General features: G+C 37.2%; 1 protein-coding gene across 2 annotated transcripts in view; it reads left to right on the forward strand.

Moving 5' to 3' along the window:
- b3gat1a (beta-1,3-glucuronyltransferase 1 (glucuronosyltransferase P) a) overlaps positions 1–16,838 on the forward strand; it is a 133,863-nt gene extending 117,025 nt beyond the window's left edge. Inside the window, exons 5-9 of one of the 2 annotated variants that reach the window (XM_053499794.1) lie at positions 465–536; positions 629–1,143; positions 11,665–11,961; positions 15,037–15,131; positions 16,335–16,838. In XM_053499794.1, coding sequence (XP_053355769.1) covers positions 465–536; positions 629–1,143; positions 11,665–11,961; positions 15,037–15,123 — 971 coding nt within the window. In that variant the 3' untranslated portion in view covers positions 15,124–15,131; positions 16,335–16,838. The remainder of the gene's footprint in view (positions 1–464; positions 537–628; positions 1,144–11,664; positions 11,962–15,036; positions 15,132–16,334) is intronic. The other variant, XM_053499795.1, reaches the window with a different exon arrangement.
- Positions 16,839–17,115: the final 277 nt, after the last annotated feature.

A 17,115-nucleotide genomic window follows, 5' to 3' on the forward strand; every position in this document is an offset into this window, starting at 1 on the left:
CTTTAGTTGGTCAGGTATAGGCTCTACAACATTGTGTCAATAAAATAAACTTAGCTGACTACCTAAATGTACTGAATGACCAAGTTGTTTTTACTCATGAATTAGTCACCACATTGCATGCCATACTCAAAGCAAAGCTGGTCTAACAAAATCAAGAGCATTAAAAAAAATTCACACTTGATTTTTTTTCCCCGCCGGCCAGGGAGTGTTTGGTACTGTAATTAACAGAGAGCATAAATAATTATGTTAGTGATTATGTGCACGTAGTTATTTTGAGATATTTGCTCAAGTATTTCCCATTTTTTTCCAAATCATCCAGCTCTACTCTTGAGCTTGAGCTACTCTTGAACTCTAGCACACTGCTTTAAAAGCCAAGAGGTTTAGTGGTGAAAATGTGAGGATTTGCAACAGCTCTGAGTCTGAGGGTGTTGCCCTCTTACATTGCCTACTTTCACTCTTTCCAGCTTGTCACCATCTAGTTAAAGAGATCTTTATCATACCCGAGCGGCTTATGGTCCAACGGCACCGCCTGTCAGGTACTCCTCTTGGGCTCTTGGCATGCGTCAGACATAGCCAGAACAGCTCCGGTGCGTGCTAATGCCTGAATTCACTTTCTCTGTTCTTGTAGATGATGGAGCTGGCGATGGCAGACGTGACACCGGAAGCCAAACGAGCGACTCAAAGGAGTTCTGCTCCTCTGATAAAGACATAGTGGAGGTCGTGCGCACCGAGTATGTGTACACTCGGCCGCCTCCGTGGTCTGATGCCCTGCCTACCATCCACGTCATCACGCCAACCTACAGTCGCCCAGTGCAAAAGGCCGAGCTCACTCGGCTCGCCAACACCTTCCTGCATGTCCCCAACCTGCACTGGATTCTGGTGGAGGACGCACAGAGGAGGACACCTCTGGTCACCCGTCTACTGAGGGAGACGGGCCTCAACTACACGCATCTAAATGTCGAGACGCCTCGCAACTACAAGCTACGAGGGGATGTAAGGGATCCCAGAATCCCACGGGGAACCATGCAGAGGAACCTGGCTCTCCGGTGGCTACGGGAGACCTTCAGCCCCAACAGCACTCAGTCAGGCATCGTCTACTTTGCTGATGATGATAACACCTACAGTCTGGAGCTATTTGAAGAGGCAAGTTAATAAACGCAAACTGTTATTTATTATTTTAAGCAAATATGTTTCTCTTTTTCTTAGTAATGTACATATATAATCATAAAAATATAAAATTTTATTAGTGCTTTAACATGAATTGAATAATCCAGCATTAGCAGTGGAAAGTCCATATGATGTCCCAAGTTGGTTCTTTATGGCCAGCACTTTGAGTCTTTAACCATTTCAATATCAGAGTGATGCCTATGAGTTCTAACTTAAGTCCTTCTTTACTGTGACTAAATAATTCATATAAGCTGCCAAACTGCCACTGCATTTAACAGCATCTTTTTTTTTTCCTTCTTCTGAAACTAATAAAATGCAGTTTGTCTTGTCACACAAATGTTCTCTATTCTGAGGCCTTTAATGTGGTGAAAGACATAATGTTATATATTCTCCCAGAGCCAACACTAAAGAAATTGTGTGGACTGTCCACTTTGCAATTCTTTATGTAAATTTTGTGTACAGAATTAATTAATTCCTTCTGACCAATGGAGCCATGGTGTTGTGTTATAAATAATATTATCAGTTAGGGCTGGGCCATATTGCCTTTTAAGGTGTAATTGACAGATTTGGAAATAAGACATAGAATGAGACAATACCATTTATACAACACTAAGTTCAGCCAAAGCAAACTACTGTACAGTGGAACCTTGTATTACGAGTATAATTCGTTCCGGAAGCGAGCTTGTATTCCAAAACACTCCAAATTTAATTTTCCCATAAAAAATAACGGAAACTCAAATTATTCGTTCCACAGCCCAAAAAAATAAATAAATAAAAATAATTAACACAAAATATTAAGTAAAAATAAAACAAATTAACCTGCAATTTACTTAAAAAAAAAAAATAATATATATATATATATATATATATATATATATATATATAGGATTTATTTTCACATATATATATATATATATATATATATATATATATATATATATATATATGTGAAAATAAATCCTGACAAATCTGTTTTTCCGTTTGTGCGCGCAGGCGCTGTGTGTGTGTGTGTGTGTGTGTGTGTGTGTGTGTGTGTGTGTGTGTGTGTGTGTGTGTGTGTGTGTGTGTATGGCACAATGTCCAATGACGCATGCATGCACAGACACACACAGCAGGTAAAGAGCAGGCTAGGTCTTGAACAGAGAGAAAAAATTGATCTTTAACCTCTCTAATGAGACTTGCTTTTGCTTTACACGCGTGCTGCACATGCACATATACAGACACAAAATAAAATGTGCACTCGCACACACGTGGTCACAGTGTTATAGTAACAGTACAATGCAAGCACGGATGTTAATTATACCAGTAAGAGACGCGTACTAAGACCCAGCAGGAGAGATGATTACCCACAATTCCACAGCACAAGAGAGAGTACATGAAAACAAGAAGTGCATGCAAGAAGTGATATATGATACTTAGTACTCATAAACCAAGATTAGTTCGTTTTCAAAATTAAAATTTATTAAAAATCTTTGCTCGTCTTGCAGAACACTCTCAAACCGTGTTACTTGCAATCTGAGGTTTTACTGTATATGTATCACTCTGCATGTGTTTTAGACACACTATCAGTCACAGCATGGGCAAAAGTAGGTTAGTACTGAGTCCAACTGCCTGCTAAAAACCACATTTAAAACAAGTCACAAAAGCACTTTTAACAATAATAACACAGCTGATAACTTAAAACACTGTTACCTTAAGTGACTGCTTCTAAGTTGTTCCCAAACACATCTGAACCATCTGTATTCTTTTATTTACAGCTACAAACCTACCTATCTCCTAACACAAGGTTGAATTCCTAATTGCTCTCCACCCCCTAATCAAGGCACTACTTGGTGTGTATGAAAATGGATCATACACCCTAGTGCACTACGTAGCTTTCTATTTAAAGCTATTTGGGATCCAAACCGGAACTCGGAAGCTAACAGAGCTGATATTCTCCTGTCCCAGGAGATCTAGGGCACAAGGCGGAGTACACCCTGGATACGGTTCCAATCCATCACAGGCACATATAAATACACACACACACTCATTTACACACTATGGTCAATTTGGGAATGCCAGTTAGCCTAATTTGCACGTCTTTGGCGTGTGGGTGGAAACCGGAGTACCCACCAAGCACGGGGAGAACATGCACACACAGGTGGGAATCAAACCCAAACCCTGGAGGTGCAAGGTGCTAACCACTAAACACCTGTGCCGCCTGGCTGATATGCTACTTATAAACAAAGCAGTGCCTTGATTTAGTGCCGCCAGTTGCAGTTAGTTAATTCCACTAGTTGCGGAATGATATGTGTTGGCAGAGCAAAATAACTGGATAAATAAAGAAACAAATTACAATCTGATGACAATAAATTAACTGTTGCAAAAAACTGTTGCCATGTCTGGACATGGCATGGCAATGATGCTTTCAATCGGATCACATCTATGCTACTGTACATCCAGCAACAGGGTTCTCCCTCTGGTGTGATATTGCTTGTTGTGATGCATGATCCATTTTATCTGTAAATCCTTGCCAGTGTGTGCATCTCTCTTCTTGTTGTATTTTCCTGTTATTGTTATTTAGAACAACTGAAAAGCAGGGTTATGCTTATTTTTAGAATTTTTTTAATTTCCATATTTCAAACATAATCTATATAAATATTTGCCTAAATATACAGAGAAATTATTTATGGTTATATCACCAACCTATTTTTTCCTGTGGAATCAATCAAATATGTAGCAGCCACGTAATACTATGGAGCTGTGTGCAAAGTGCAAATAAAGTGAGATATGGGTATGTCCCGGACAAATCAAAAATGTATTAATTAACACACTAGCCAAGTAAATGCACCAGGTTTCTTGTCATGGTAAAGTTATTACGGCTGCTGCACTTTTAAATTATTTAATGCAGCAACTGGATGTATAGTAAACCCCTTACCATACACATCGTCGCAGTAAAGGAAAAAATAACTTTAATTATTTATTTAACACCATCATTTTTTTACATTCAAATAAAAAAGTACATACAATTGATGAATCAACCTTCATAGGGGTAAAATCGAACTTTGCATGTGAACATTTCCATCCTTAACAACAGGACTACATTGATCAGATTATATGCCAGACATGAGTGAAGGATGTGATTTTGTTTGTAGATGGAGATCGCAAAAACGTCTCTCCATACTGTATTGATGACTCTGCCATTACCTTTGTCTTGGGATCACCGCTAATGCTCCGAGTCAGACACCTCCTGTCACTTCAAAACCTTTTATTAGGATAAGCTCATTGAGACTTCTGGGCTTACTTACTGATCATTACAGTCCATAGCCTGGTTCATCAGCTAACATTAAATGGCACTTTCTTATTATGCATGTCTGCTAAAAGCCTTTAGCTAATCATGTGTGCATCATGTAAACAACAACAGCTGCAAAAAATATAACATAAAATGCATTTTTTAAACTGATGGTTTTATTTATTAAGGGGGGGGGGAAGCTGTCCAAACCAACCTGGCTCTACAGTATGCGAATAAATGCCCTCCAAACCATAAATGATAAATGAACTGTGATTTTTGGAAAAGCTGAGTTAAGTTTCACTTGCCACACCTAAGCTTGATTACTGCCAGACTAATAATCCCTCTTTCAAAGTGAAGCACGCTAAAAGATCTAAAAATAAAAAAGTGTTACAGAGCCATTTCTAAGGCTTTGGGACTTCAGCGAGCCACAGTGAGAGACATTATTTGTGACAAATATGCAAAAAATTTTAATCCAGGAAAGGGAAAAAATTCTTTTTTACAGCACTGTATGTATTTACTGTATTAAGAGAAGGATTGAGTCTCAGTGCTAGTCCTACACACAAGCACTTTAGTTTGTTTTAGGCTTTCTACTGAATAAGTCAAATTAAAATTTCTTTGCAGTTATGTCACAGTTCTGAATTCTGATTGGTCGGAAAGTGTTGATGTAGTTATTTAACATTTATTGAAGGAGATTCTTGTAGAAGTTTTTTTTTTTTTTTTTTTTTGTTTCAATTACCAGGTTTTACCAAGTCTTATAAAGTGCAAGAGACAGATCCTGGAAAAAGGGCAACCTTTTATAGCTGATGTACTGTACAGTATGTACAGTACAAATTAGTGTAGTATTAAAGAAATATATGTCAGGGTGTGCAGTTGTAATACAATATACATTACAGTAGTTGTTTTTGGTCTTTTGGTTGTTCCCGGCAAGGGGTCGCCACAGTGGACCATCCAGTCCTCACATACAATACAAGCTTGGCACAAGTTTTACGCCGGATGTCCTTCCTGGCAAAACCCTCCCATTTTATCCGGGGCTTGGGACCGGCTCTGCATTCAGTGGCTGGGGTTTGGGCACTGGCTGGGAATTGAACCCAGGCCTTTCGCAAAGCAGGCGAAACACTAAGCCACCAGTGCCCTAATAAAATTTACATTAGTATTAATCAAAATTGGTAACTGCTACATATATTTCATACACTATACACATGCATACATTTGCTTATTTAAAATTTGGCCTTAGTAATTGGCAAGTGCAGTATTTTAATGAGCTTAAAAATAAAAAATAAATTACTAGTACCCAAAGGCTGTCAGCAAGTACTGTTCGTTTTCACCAAAACAAAAAATGGCACAATCGTGGGAGAAGCATCAGTTTTTAAACATCATACATTCATTACTCAGTGTAGTGTAAGCTAGGAAAATATGAAGTAATTACAGGAGACCTTTGGATGACCATTACGAGCATGCATAGAGGCGCATGCATAACAATTATCCATTTAAATGTGTTTTAAAATTGATTGGTGACACAGAGCTTGTAGTAACATTTCAGCTCTTTTTCCATTTCTTTTTTTATATCATAATAACCATGATTACTAATGGTTTGATATGTTTACTATTAATACTATATAATTATATGATTATAAAAAAAAGATTAACATCTTTATGCACTCTACATTGATTGCAGTTATGCTTATGAGCAGGCATGTGCGCATTTGTATCAGTCTTTGTCCCATTTACTAGCCCTGAACAATCTGATAAAGCACTAAAGCAAGATGCAGTTTACAGTATATCAAAGGTTATGATTACACCCCAGGCCACACCCATGAAATTGGTATTATATCTATTTAATAAGTTTAACATGAACATACTATTATTTATATTGGTTCAACTTGCATGTTTAACTTAAGTAAATTAAATACACTGCCTGGCCAGAAGAGTTAAATGATTGGGCTAAATCAAGCAAAGAAAACAACTAAGGAAATGTAAAAATTACTGGAACTGGCTTAAGAGCCTGTTGACACATTAGCAAAACCTGAAAGTATAGTGCTGAACATTCAACCTTTTTAAAAAAAGAAAAAACATGAATGAAGATCACTTAAACACTTGGTAAAGTTGCATGGTAAAATATCAACAGTAAAAACCAGAGCTATGTTTTATATTGAAAGTAAAAGCATTTTCATATGCACACAATGCAATGAGAACTCACAAAATCGGGACTAAACAGATTGCCATGAGTGTGGCCATGAGACTCTTCTACCAAGAAGAGATGGAAGTCTGTCTGTCTGTCTATCTATCTATCTATCTATCTATCTATCTATCTATCTATCTATCTATCTATCTATCTATCTCTTCTTATGAGTTATGAATTTGCCTCTGCTAGAAAACAACACCAGGACATGGGTGGATTAATTACTGTGCTTTTATTAAACCTGCTTATGTAGGCGGTCTACAGTATATACCAAGATTTATTTACCATCTCTATTTTTAACTTCTCATCCTTTCTTCCTCCTACAACTCTGGGTAATCTGAAACACATTTAGCTCAGGAACCTGTCAGGTCTGTATAAAGAAAAATTATTTGCTGGAGAAGAAGAAGTTTTCTTATCTCTGTTTAGCTGAGTTTGTCACCTTTCTACACAACGTTGATTAAAAAGTCAGTTCGTAATGATACTTGTTTGTATTGCTAATATATATCGAACACCTTATTCAACAGATTGTAGTATGTAGTAAGGTTTTTGTTATAAAATATCAACAGAATAGCTTTGTTTTTGCCTCAGTGCAAAAAATTGCTACGTAGAGATTGAAGTTATAGTAAGACATGGCAACCCTGTATACAAGTGATAAGTTTGGACAAAGAGCTAATATTTAATTATTTTGTTAAATATTTTGTGTCAAATTATATTTAAAAACATAATGTCGAGACATCATGATCACATACAGTAGTAAATTTCATTTTGTGTGTTGTTACACACCTAATGCACAAAGAAACCTTTAATGTCAACTAAAACCAGGCTTTTTTTTTCTACAGTGGATAATAAAATTATTGATTTGGCGGTTTTTACAAAAAATGTCATTAAATGTCAACGGAAAAACACACACAAACATACCTAAATCTCTCGATCAACATTCGATTAGCATCCAGTCGGTCTGTGCTGTCTGTTCTTCTACCACATATTGCACAGTTTGTGCCACATTTGTGTATTACAATTTGTTAGAATTAAAAGTCATAGCATGGCACAAGCAGAATAGAAGAAACTATTAAAAGAACGGTGTGCCAAGCTTGTAGCATCACTCACAAGCAGACTTGAGGCTGTCATTGCTGACATACCTGTAAAATCATATATTACAGTTTTTTTTATATAAATTGACAAAACATCCAAACACCTGTTTTTACTTTGTCATCGCAAAGTATTGTGTGTAGAGCGATGACAGAAAAAAAGCATTCGAATCCATTTTAAGATGAGTGTAAAACCCAACAATATATGGAAAACATGAAAGCTTTCCATCAGCACAGTAACCGACACGTTAAACAAATGTGTTTTGTGTCTCAAATCGCATTCATAAGTACAAACATCCCTGTTACAGCTCATGTATGAATTTTAACACCTTCTCATTTAGCCTGTTTTGTGCATACGCAGATCTCATCCTTTCTCTGAGCTGCTTTAATGGGTTTCTGTCTCTATGACAAGTCTATCATTCACCTACCATCTTTTTTGTCTCTTTTATAACCTGCCTGTCTCTTTTGTCAGCTTCCTTATGTATCTGTCATTCTCTATGCTGTTCCTCTTTGCTGTTTCACTCACGTGTCCACATTCTCATCGTGGAAAAACACAAATTGTATGTAGCAACCATCAGTGGACCTTAATTATAAATTTTAAAAAAAATCAATGCCTTCCAGACACTTTTTTTTTCACTAATAACTGTTTCATATTTCAGTATGTATCAAAACAGTGCTTAATGCACTGATGACAGGAGGTGAAGCATCCACGGGCGATGTGAAAGCGTAAATGAGAAGGCAAGTTTGAGCCTGAAGTGTTCGATTCTCCTAAAATAGAACAGTGCCGGTGGAGTCACTGCAAATAAATGGCCACGACCGTGAAGAACAATTGTTGTTTCTGGCTCGTTCTGACAATAACAAACAGTGATGCACAGCATGATTGCATTTCCATACAGAATTCTTTTTTTTTTTTTTTTTTTTTACTGGAATACATTGGAAGTGTAGTTATTGGATGTGTAATGATTTTGAATATGTTTAAAGACAGGGAGGCCTAGATCAAAGCTGTGCAATCAGGGAACATTTAAAAGAAATAAAATATGTTACATTGCAATAACCAAGCAAAACCTATTGTTTTCACAGTATATCTATATTTACCAATTTTTTTTTATGGTGGAAAGTAGTTATAACTGCTAAAAGGCAGGGGATTTTTAATAGGTTTCTGTTTTAAGACACCTTAAATAGTTTTATTATTATAAGCTCATAATGAGGAAAATTCTCATGTGAATTCTCAGTGCTTTATATGAGGTTTATGAGGTCAGTGATAACACATTAGCTGTTTCTAGGTGTACAGATCTACAATATACATGTAAAGATTATCCATTTACAGTAAGTGTTTGCAAAGTGTAAATCTTAAGGGGTATATGTGTTAGAAGGTGAATCGCAAGATCAGAACCTGCTCTCCTGTTGAATGTTCATCTTGTTGTAGAAGAGGACAAAACACTCAGCAAGCTGCCTGGCTGTTAGTATTATAATACATTATTCTTTAAAGGAGTAATTATGAGTAAAGTACTTGTGAATTTCCGATCTTCATAAGAATTTTGTCATCGTTTCTCTCATTCTTCTCTCTCAGACCCAGAGGACACATATCTTGATGTCCTACGGTTTAAACCTCAATCTGTGTGAGAATAAAAGTAGAGCAACTCTCTGTTGCTGCAGCAGTCACTGTTTTTTTTTTTTTTATCTTTTCCAGCAACGCCATGTACTCATTCCGTCCATCCTTCCTCGGTTTGTAGGCAGAATATAGAAAAGCCGTATGCCGGAAACACAGTCACCGAGAGCGTTAGTCTGTTTCTGACGACTGTCTTCAAAGTTCACTACTTTGCTGCCTCTTTGACATCAGCACAATCCTCAACTCGCACTGTCAGACATATCATTCATGTATACTGTTTATGCATATCTCCCTGAAGACCGTCCCCACTTCAGAAGTGCCACTCTGCCTCATCAGATCTTTCTCATCTCTTCAACAGAGCAGAAAGCAGGCACAGCTTTAAGAAAGGCACAGGAAAACAAGAAAAGTGCTGTACAGTAAACTAGGCCAGCCTGACATTACCAACCTTCCCCTGAGACTGCCCTGTAGCGGTACTCTACATTCCAATAGGGATTATTTTATATATGAGAGCATATATTTTTATTCTTGAATGACACAAGTGCCTTATGATTTGTCACAAAGTGATCCTTGAACTGTTAAAGTAATGAAGAATATGTTACAGAATTACAGTGAAATAGTAAGATGTGAGCCAGACACCTTATTCATATTACTGAGACAGCCATGAGATTTTTGTTGAATATGGCTAAAGCAAAAACTATATATAAAATAAACTACAATGGGGAAAAAAAAAAGGTTTTTCAGTCGTTTTGAGAAAAACTTTCAGGTGCTTCTGGCTGGTGGAGTCGATGCAAGCACGAAACAACCGCAGTGCCCTGAGCGCCACTCGTACCGTTCATTAGTCTGATTCCTTTCATGATGTGAACCACTCATGTCGTGGAGCACACAATGGATGGAGAAAGCGAGCAAGGAGGATACATAAAGATTAAAGAGCGCCTCTTTTTCCTTCTCAGTCTGAAACCTGTTTGAGTCCTGTCGTACCACTTTATCTGTTTGTGAGGTCTGTCTGTCTCACAAGTCCTCAGAGATCCGGGCTTACAGACTGTCTGGATGTCTCTAATAGGCTGTGTGCACAACCTGTCCACTTCAGCCATTAGGGTGAAAATAGTTTAGAGAAGGAGACCTCAGTAGCACAGACTGTAGCATTTTTTTTTTTTTTTTTTTGTCTGGGGAACATTTTTTTTTGGCTCAACAAACCCTGATTTACACTCAGTGAGGACTTTATGAGGAACACCTGTGCACCTGCACATTCATGTAAAAAATCAGCCAATCCTGTGCCAGCAGTGCATAAAATAATGCAGTTATACAGGAGGAGCTTCAGTCATTGTTTATATCTATCAGAGTAGAGGGGACATGTGACATGCTTGTTGAAGTATTTCACAAAATGGTGATCTCCTGGGATTTTCAGCACCAATGGCGTAGAAAAGAATGCTTCAACTACCAACAAGTCGAGTCCTTCATGTTATACATTTTTTTGCCTTAAACAATCTTAAAATATCCTTAAAACACAGAAGCTGTTTAAGAATCTTGCTGTGACCCTGACACTATTTTGGTTTTCAATTCTAAGACCTAATCAGTTCATCTGCTCTTTGCAATGATAAAAATACCGTAAGTAATTCAAACACTTAAGATAATATTCTAACAAGAATCTCAGTAAACCGGAAAAACACAACGCCTCCACCACCTAGTGGCTCAGGGACAAAAAAAAACATTCAATCCCTTGTTGTTGAGGAGTCTGAGGCGAATGTTCAGACTCAAACAAGCTGACTGGAAAAACAACAGGAATTCAAATTGCCATTTTTTTTAGAACAGTTTGGAGCAGAAAAGCATCTTAGACCACATATTGTGCTGAATCTTATGAAGGATGGATGACATTTACCTGTGAATACATTGAATTTGTGTGGGATTTATTATTAGAAACTGACTCTCGGTCCAAACAGATTTTAAGAACACACTACCTTCAGTATTAGCACCTGAGCTGTGTTTTTAATGCAGATCCTGTACGATGCACGGTCCCCAGGGCCTCATGATGGTGCATTGGATAATCCAAAAGCAAAAAAATCATTAGACACTAAAATAAAAAAAAATACAAACACTGTAGATCTTGCAGAACTACATGCTGCAATTGCAACCGCTCTTCACTGGGGTTAGGAAAACCTTAAAATAAAAATGCATAGCTACACAGAATGTGATTAATCTATATTTTTTTATAATTATTTGACCACCCCAGCAAATATATTCATGTCCAAAGGCTTTAGTTTCTGAGTATTGAAAAACAGTAAGCAAGTAAAATATCCAACTGTGCACACAGTGATTAATATTCACTCTATGCCTCGTCTTTCTGTCTGTACAGATGCGCTCTACACGTAAGGTGTCCGTTTGGCCCGTAGCGCTTGCTGGTGGTTTGCGCTACGAGTCCCCCAAGGTCAACGCCGCAGGCAAAGTGTACGGATGGAAAACAGTCTTTGATCCTCACCGGCCTTTTGCTATTGACATGGCGGGATTTGCCATCAACTTGCGGCTCATCCTGTTCAAATCACAAGCGTATTTCAAACTGAGGGGGGTCAAGGGGGGCTACCAGGAGAGCAGCCTGCTCCGAGAGCTTGTTACTCTCAACGACCTGGAACCGAAAGCTGCTAATTGCACTAAGGTAAGCAAAAAAAGAAACTTTATACATCGTAACAGTTTTAATATTCCCTATATTGGAATTTGAACTATGTAGTAAATTATGGGAAACCTAAGAATCGTATAGCAGCATGTTTGCCAAATGAGGAGCCCAGGTGGCTAGGACAAGCAGAGCTATTATCTGTGGACAAGCTTGGTTAACCATCCAGAAAAAAAGGAAGAAACCTACAGTACGTCTTATTAATTCCACCAAACATATCATATCAGACAAGTCATACATAGGGAGGGTGAAAAGGAACTAGGCATTAAATATTGGTAATAAAGACCATATGTCTAATGTAAAAAAAAATTGAAATATTTTTTAAAATTGTGCATGTACTTAATTACATAAGAAAATCAAAGCAAATCTTTTAAATTTGAGCGTAACCACCAGCCACTTCTCATCAGCTTTGCATGAAAATGTTTTATTGTCTTCGGACATAGTGTTGCATTTCTCCCTTTCACTTTACGCCACCATCTCTGCACAAGAACAGTAAAATTCCACACTTCATAGGGAGAGCTGCGATCACAATCACACCCTGTGCCACATAAAATAAAAAACTTTCTTTGAAGAGCAGTTCTTTTTCTTAACCTTCATTAGTGCTCTTAACCAGCTAATTACCTCTCCGTATGTTATAAAAATGCTAACGTTTTTTAGCCTAATAAGTTTCCAGGCAAATAAAACAAGGAATTAGACAGTACATCTGAGCTTTTTATTCGTGCAGTGGGTAAGATTACAAAAATAATAATGTCATATTTACTCGTGCACCTATCACTAGAACCTAAATTTATGTTTTTTTATAAATTAAATATTTATCTACACTGCCTAGCCAAAAGATTTTTAATTCTGTTTGTATTTACATTTACATTTAGCCATTTGGCAGATGGCCTTATCCAGAGCGAATTACATTTTTATCTCATAAAATAAGCAAAATACATAAAAGAATTTGATTAGATATGTTGGGAAAGTAAGACAGGACTCCAGAAAAATAAATTATAAATCTTAAGAAGGCTTTGGCTCCTAAACCCAAAATATTTCAAATATATTTAGGAGGCAAAATTTAAGATTGCTAACAAGGTTAGCTGTTATTGCAGGGCTGTGTTCAATAACGAGAGCGGTTGTGGAAAGTTCACAAATGTTTGACAGTTGAACGGTCTAATGAACTGTCTGTCATATGTTCCTGAACGCTATCGTTACTGAACATCCTGCTCTACTCTTGTGTGCAGTCTTGTAATCTCATGTCGGGCAGAGAAGGGGAGACGGCCTATAACCGGATTAAAGATTGCTGCATGTGTTGCATGTGGGTGACTGACCTAACACTAGACCATTTCAGTCACCATCTGGAGCCTTCCAAAGAACATTTTCATGCAAAAACAATGGGATGAGAACTCACCACAAAAAAAACCACTTCAATGCTTCATTTTGTTAGAGAGCATAGGCATTGAACTTTGAAGCAATAGAAAAAGGTCATGTGGTCTGATGAGTCCAAATCGACAGAGTATTTATTATAAGGAAAGTAATGTAAAGTGATGAATAAAGTGATAATGATGCATAAAGATAGATCATGGTGCAATACTTCACATTGCCTTAAATTCGATTTGAGTTTTTTTTTTTTAAAAAGGGCATAGATAACTGTTTGAAGTGAGTATAAATTTATATCCATTCATTCATCCATCAAGAAACCTCTGTAGTCCAACTTGAGACCGTGGAGGCCAATGGTGATTTCCATTGTATTTATTCCAGTTTTACAACCCTGATAGCACCTAAAGTAAACATTTACGCTCCTTCGAACACTACGGGAAGTTCGGAAATGGGAAATTAGCCTAATCTGTAGGGGGGGACTGAAGTACCCAGAGAAAACCCACCAAGCAGGAGGAGAACATAGAAACACCCTGGAGGTGCAAGCCGACTGTGCTGCTAACCACTAAGCCCAACCGTGCCTCCATATATATTTATACTGCATATATCTTTTTTTGTATTTATTTTTTAAATATTTATTTATTTTATTATTATTATTACTTTTTTTTTTATATTAAAATACTGTCATGTCAGATTTTAGACCTTGACTTCCTTAGGTCCTCAGGTATGTTTTCTCACATTTGTTTGTGCACATGCATTTTTGATTTGCAAAGTGAACCTCGAATGAACTCAACCTTGGTCTCATGAAAAATTCATACCAAGTTGAAAAACAAAACACATGGAATGGAAATGTATAAAACCTAGCGCACTGTTTTCCTTCCATAAAACATTTTGCAGTGCCTGGAGTGAAATTTCACACCCCCTCATATAAAACTGAATCAGGAATGAGTCTTTGTTTTACTCTTGCTACATTTTTCACAAATCTTTACAGTTTAGTTTAAAGTATAATATGTTATGTATGTTATGTACTGTATGTTTAAGCGGGTAAAGGAAATTTATCAATTACCATTTTGTAATTGTAGTTAATCTGTAACCAAATTAAAAAATGCACAAATAATGAATTCCTGCTATTCAGAAGTGAATTGGATGAAATCAACTGCCTTTTAACCTGATTTAACCTCAAGTGGGCTGAAGCTGTCAACTTTTGGGCGCTAAGGGCACGAGAGAGCAGGAACATAGAAAAAGAAAGACATGGTTTATTATATCCTTTATGAAAAATCAATATGAAGGACCGTCTACATCTAAGCATGTATTATTATTGACTTCCTCAGCTCAAACTCTGCAGACGCTACACTGTTTATTTCTCAGGGCAATAACAAGTGTTTCAGAGGAAGCATGATGCTGCATATTTATAATAGTAATTGTGCAGCATGATGGTGCATGTATTGCTTATTATTTTTGAATAGTTGATAGACACAGTGAAGAATTAAAATTCAGATATGTTTGAGAACACTGTTTTTATTGCAGTGTTCAGCTGGAAAAGGATTGCTGCTGGTACATCTCTGCTGAGAGCTCTATGTGTGTCTGAGTTAGAGAAAAGAATCATACAATTTACATCTGTAAAATCATGAAAGTTTAAACCCTTCAGATGCACAACAACGGTTTCAATTACGCATTCTATTTTGTGCTACGTTTACACAGATTCTCGTGTGGCACACAAGGACGGAAAAGCCTGTCCTGGTAAACGAAGGGAAAAAAGGCTTCACAGATCCAAACATGGAAATCTGACAACACTGGTTAGTAAACAAACTAACACACACACACACATTGTGCATCAAACCCTTCCCAGTTCTTCCATGCAGAGATTAAAGTATTAAATGTTATGGAATGTGCTCACTCCTTTGGAAATATCCATTCAGAATTCAAATTCAAGTCAAAACTAGCAGATTAAATCATATTTGGGCATCTAGTATTGTGCATCAGTTATGTTGTGCCCAAGCATGTTGCAAAACCTTTTTGCATTCGTGAAATCATTTTTTCATTTTTTAATGACATTTGTAATAGAGCCGCAATGTATAAGAATTTTTTAGTAAGTACAGAAACTTTTAACTACAAACCTGGACAATTGTATTACATAGTTATATACTGTAATCACGCTTCATTCACAACATGGCATCCTAGCAGAAGACAAGCACTGAAGTACGCTGGCTCTTATTTGAGCTTCAGGCAGACCAAGGTTGCAGGAATTTTTTTAAATTCTAAAGCATTCGTTTTTTTTCATTGTGCAGTTCAGGAAATATCTGCGGGAGGATCACTGATAAATGGGCTACGCTACTAAATACAGCAAGTAGCAACAGTATGACATCTTATTTCTAAGGTATATGGCAAGCTCTTCGATTAGAAAAAAAACCACATACACTTGTATATTCAGAGCAGGCTGTAATGATCAGACAAAAAGTGTTTTTGAAGAAAAAACAGTATGTAATTCAACTGTAATTGTCCCTGAGCACAGTGAAAACACTTTGCATGGCCAATCTGGATAGAAGTTAAATCACATCTATAAAACAGGAAATTACCCCAACACTCCATGTACGTTTAATCCTGTTTAGCTAGGGCTGTGGAGACACTATGCTTATGTTGTCTGTACAGAAACACACTCAACATTGCCAACATTGAGCTCAGACATTACAATCTCATGATCCCATTTTAGTATCTCGTGGCTCCATTAAGAAACTGTCAGTGCACGATACGAAAGAATAAAATCCAAATTAATAAGATGCCTCTGGCAACACAAAAGGTTTGAATTTCGTTGCAGATGATTTGCTAAACCCTGAAAAATCAATTTAAGCAGCTACAGCCCTAAATACGTGCACAATTATTTCGGTGTAACTTTTGGACTCGCTGACTCAAATATGTGATGTAACTCAAGGTTCAGAAAATACAATAATATGTTCAGAATGTGGGTTTCATCTACTTACGGCTGTCGTGATGTATTTCAGGCACTTGGATAATTCGAGGCCCCGCAGGAACGAAGAGGCAGCATCTCGGAAACCTTACCCTCATGTGATTTCCCGTTCCTGCAAACTACAGCGAAAAATTAACTGACTACCACAATTGTATCTTTCAAAGCACAGATTGGTTCAACAAGGCAATATCTCTTGGTATTTTGTATGTTAAGCTGTTTATGATTGTAAAAAGAAAAAAAAGAAGAAAAAAAAAGACAGGAAGCGAAACAGCGGAACATTGACGCATCTGGTCTCAACACACACACACACACACAAAACCAGAAGTGATGCGAGGTCCCTGACTCTTCCCAGCACAGAAGTCTATTAACAACAACAAAAGAAAAAAACACTGGATAGGTGCGTACCCGCTGAACGAGGGAGGACGAATCATCTCAGTCTAGTTGATCTTTAAGTACATAAACTCAGACAGAACTCTTTTCAGAGATTAACACCTACATATTGTTCAAAGGGAATGTGTTCCTATTGTTTTGTTTTGTTTTGTTTTGTTTTGTTTATCTCAACTTAACACATTGTCTTCTTTTCATTTAATGTCCATTGTGTTCACTTTCTTGCTAGTTCAGACCTACTGACTTCTTGTTCTCTGCTTAACTAAAACACAGGTTCTAAAGGTGTTACAGAGAATCACTGCGATATTTACTCACATCCCCAGCCTAGTAGCCGTGTTGGAGTCCACAGTGAGTGATCATATAGCAGTCTTCTTATGATGAGAAATAAATATGAGTGGCACTACATTTTATTTAATTTTTTGGGGGTG

This window comes from Clarias gariepinus, chromosome 7, assembly GCF_024256425.1.
Source record: "Clarias gariepinus isolate MV-2021 ecotype Netherlands chromosome 7, CGAR_prim_01v2, whole genome shotgun sequence".
In the NCBI taxonomy this organism is placed as follows: Eukaryota; Metazoa; Chordata; class Actinopteri; order Siluriformes; family Clariidae; genus Clarias; species Clarias gariepinus.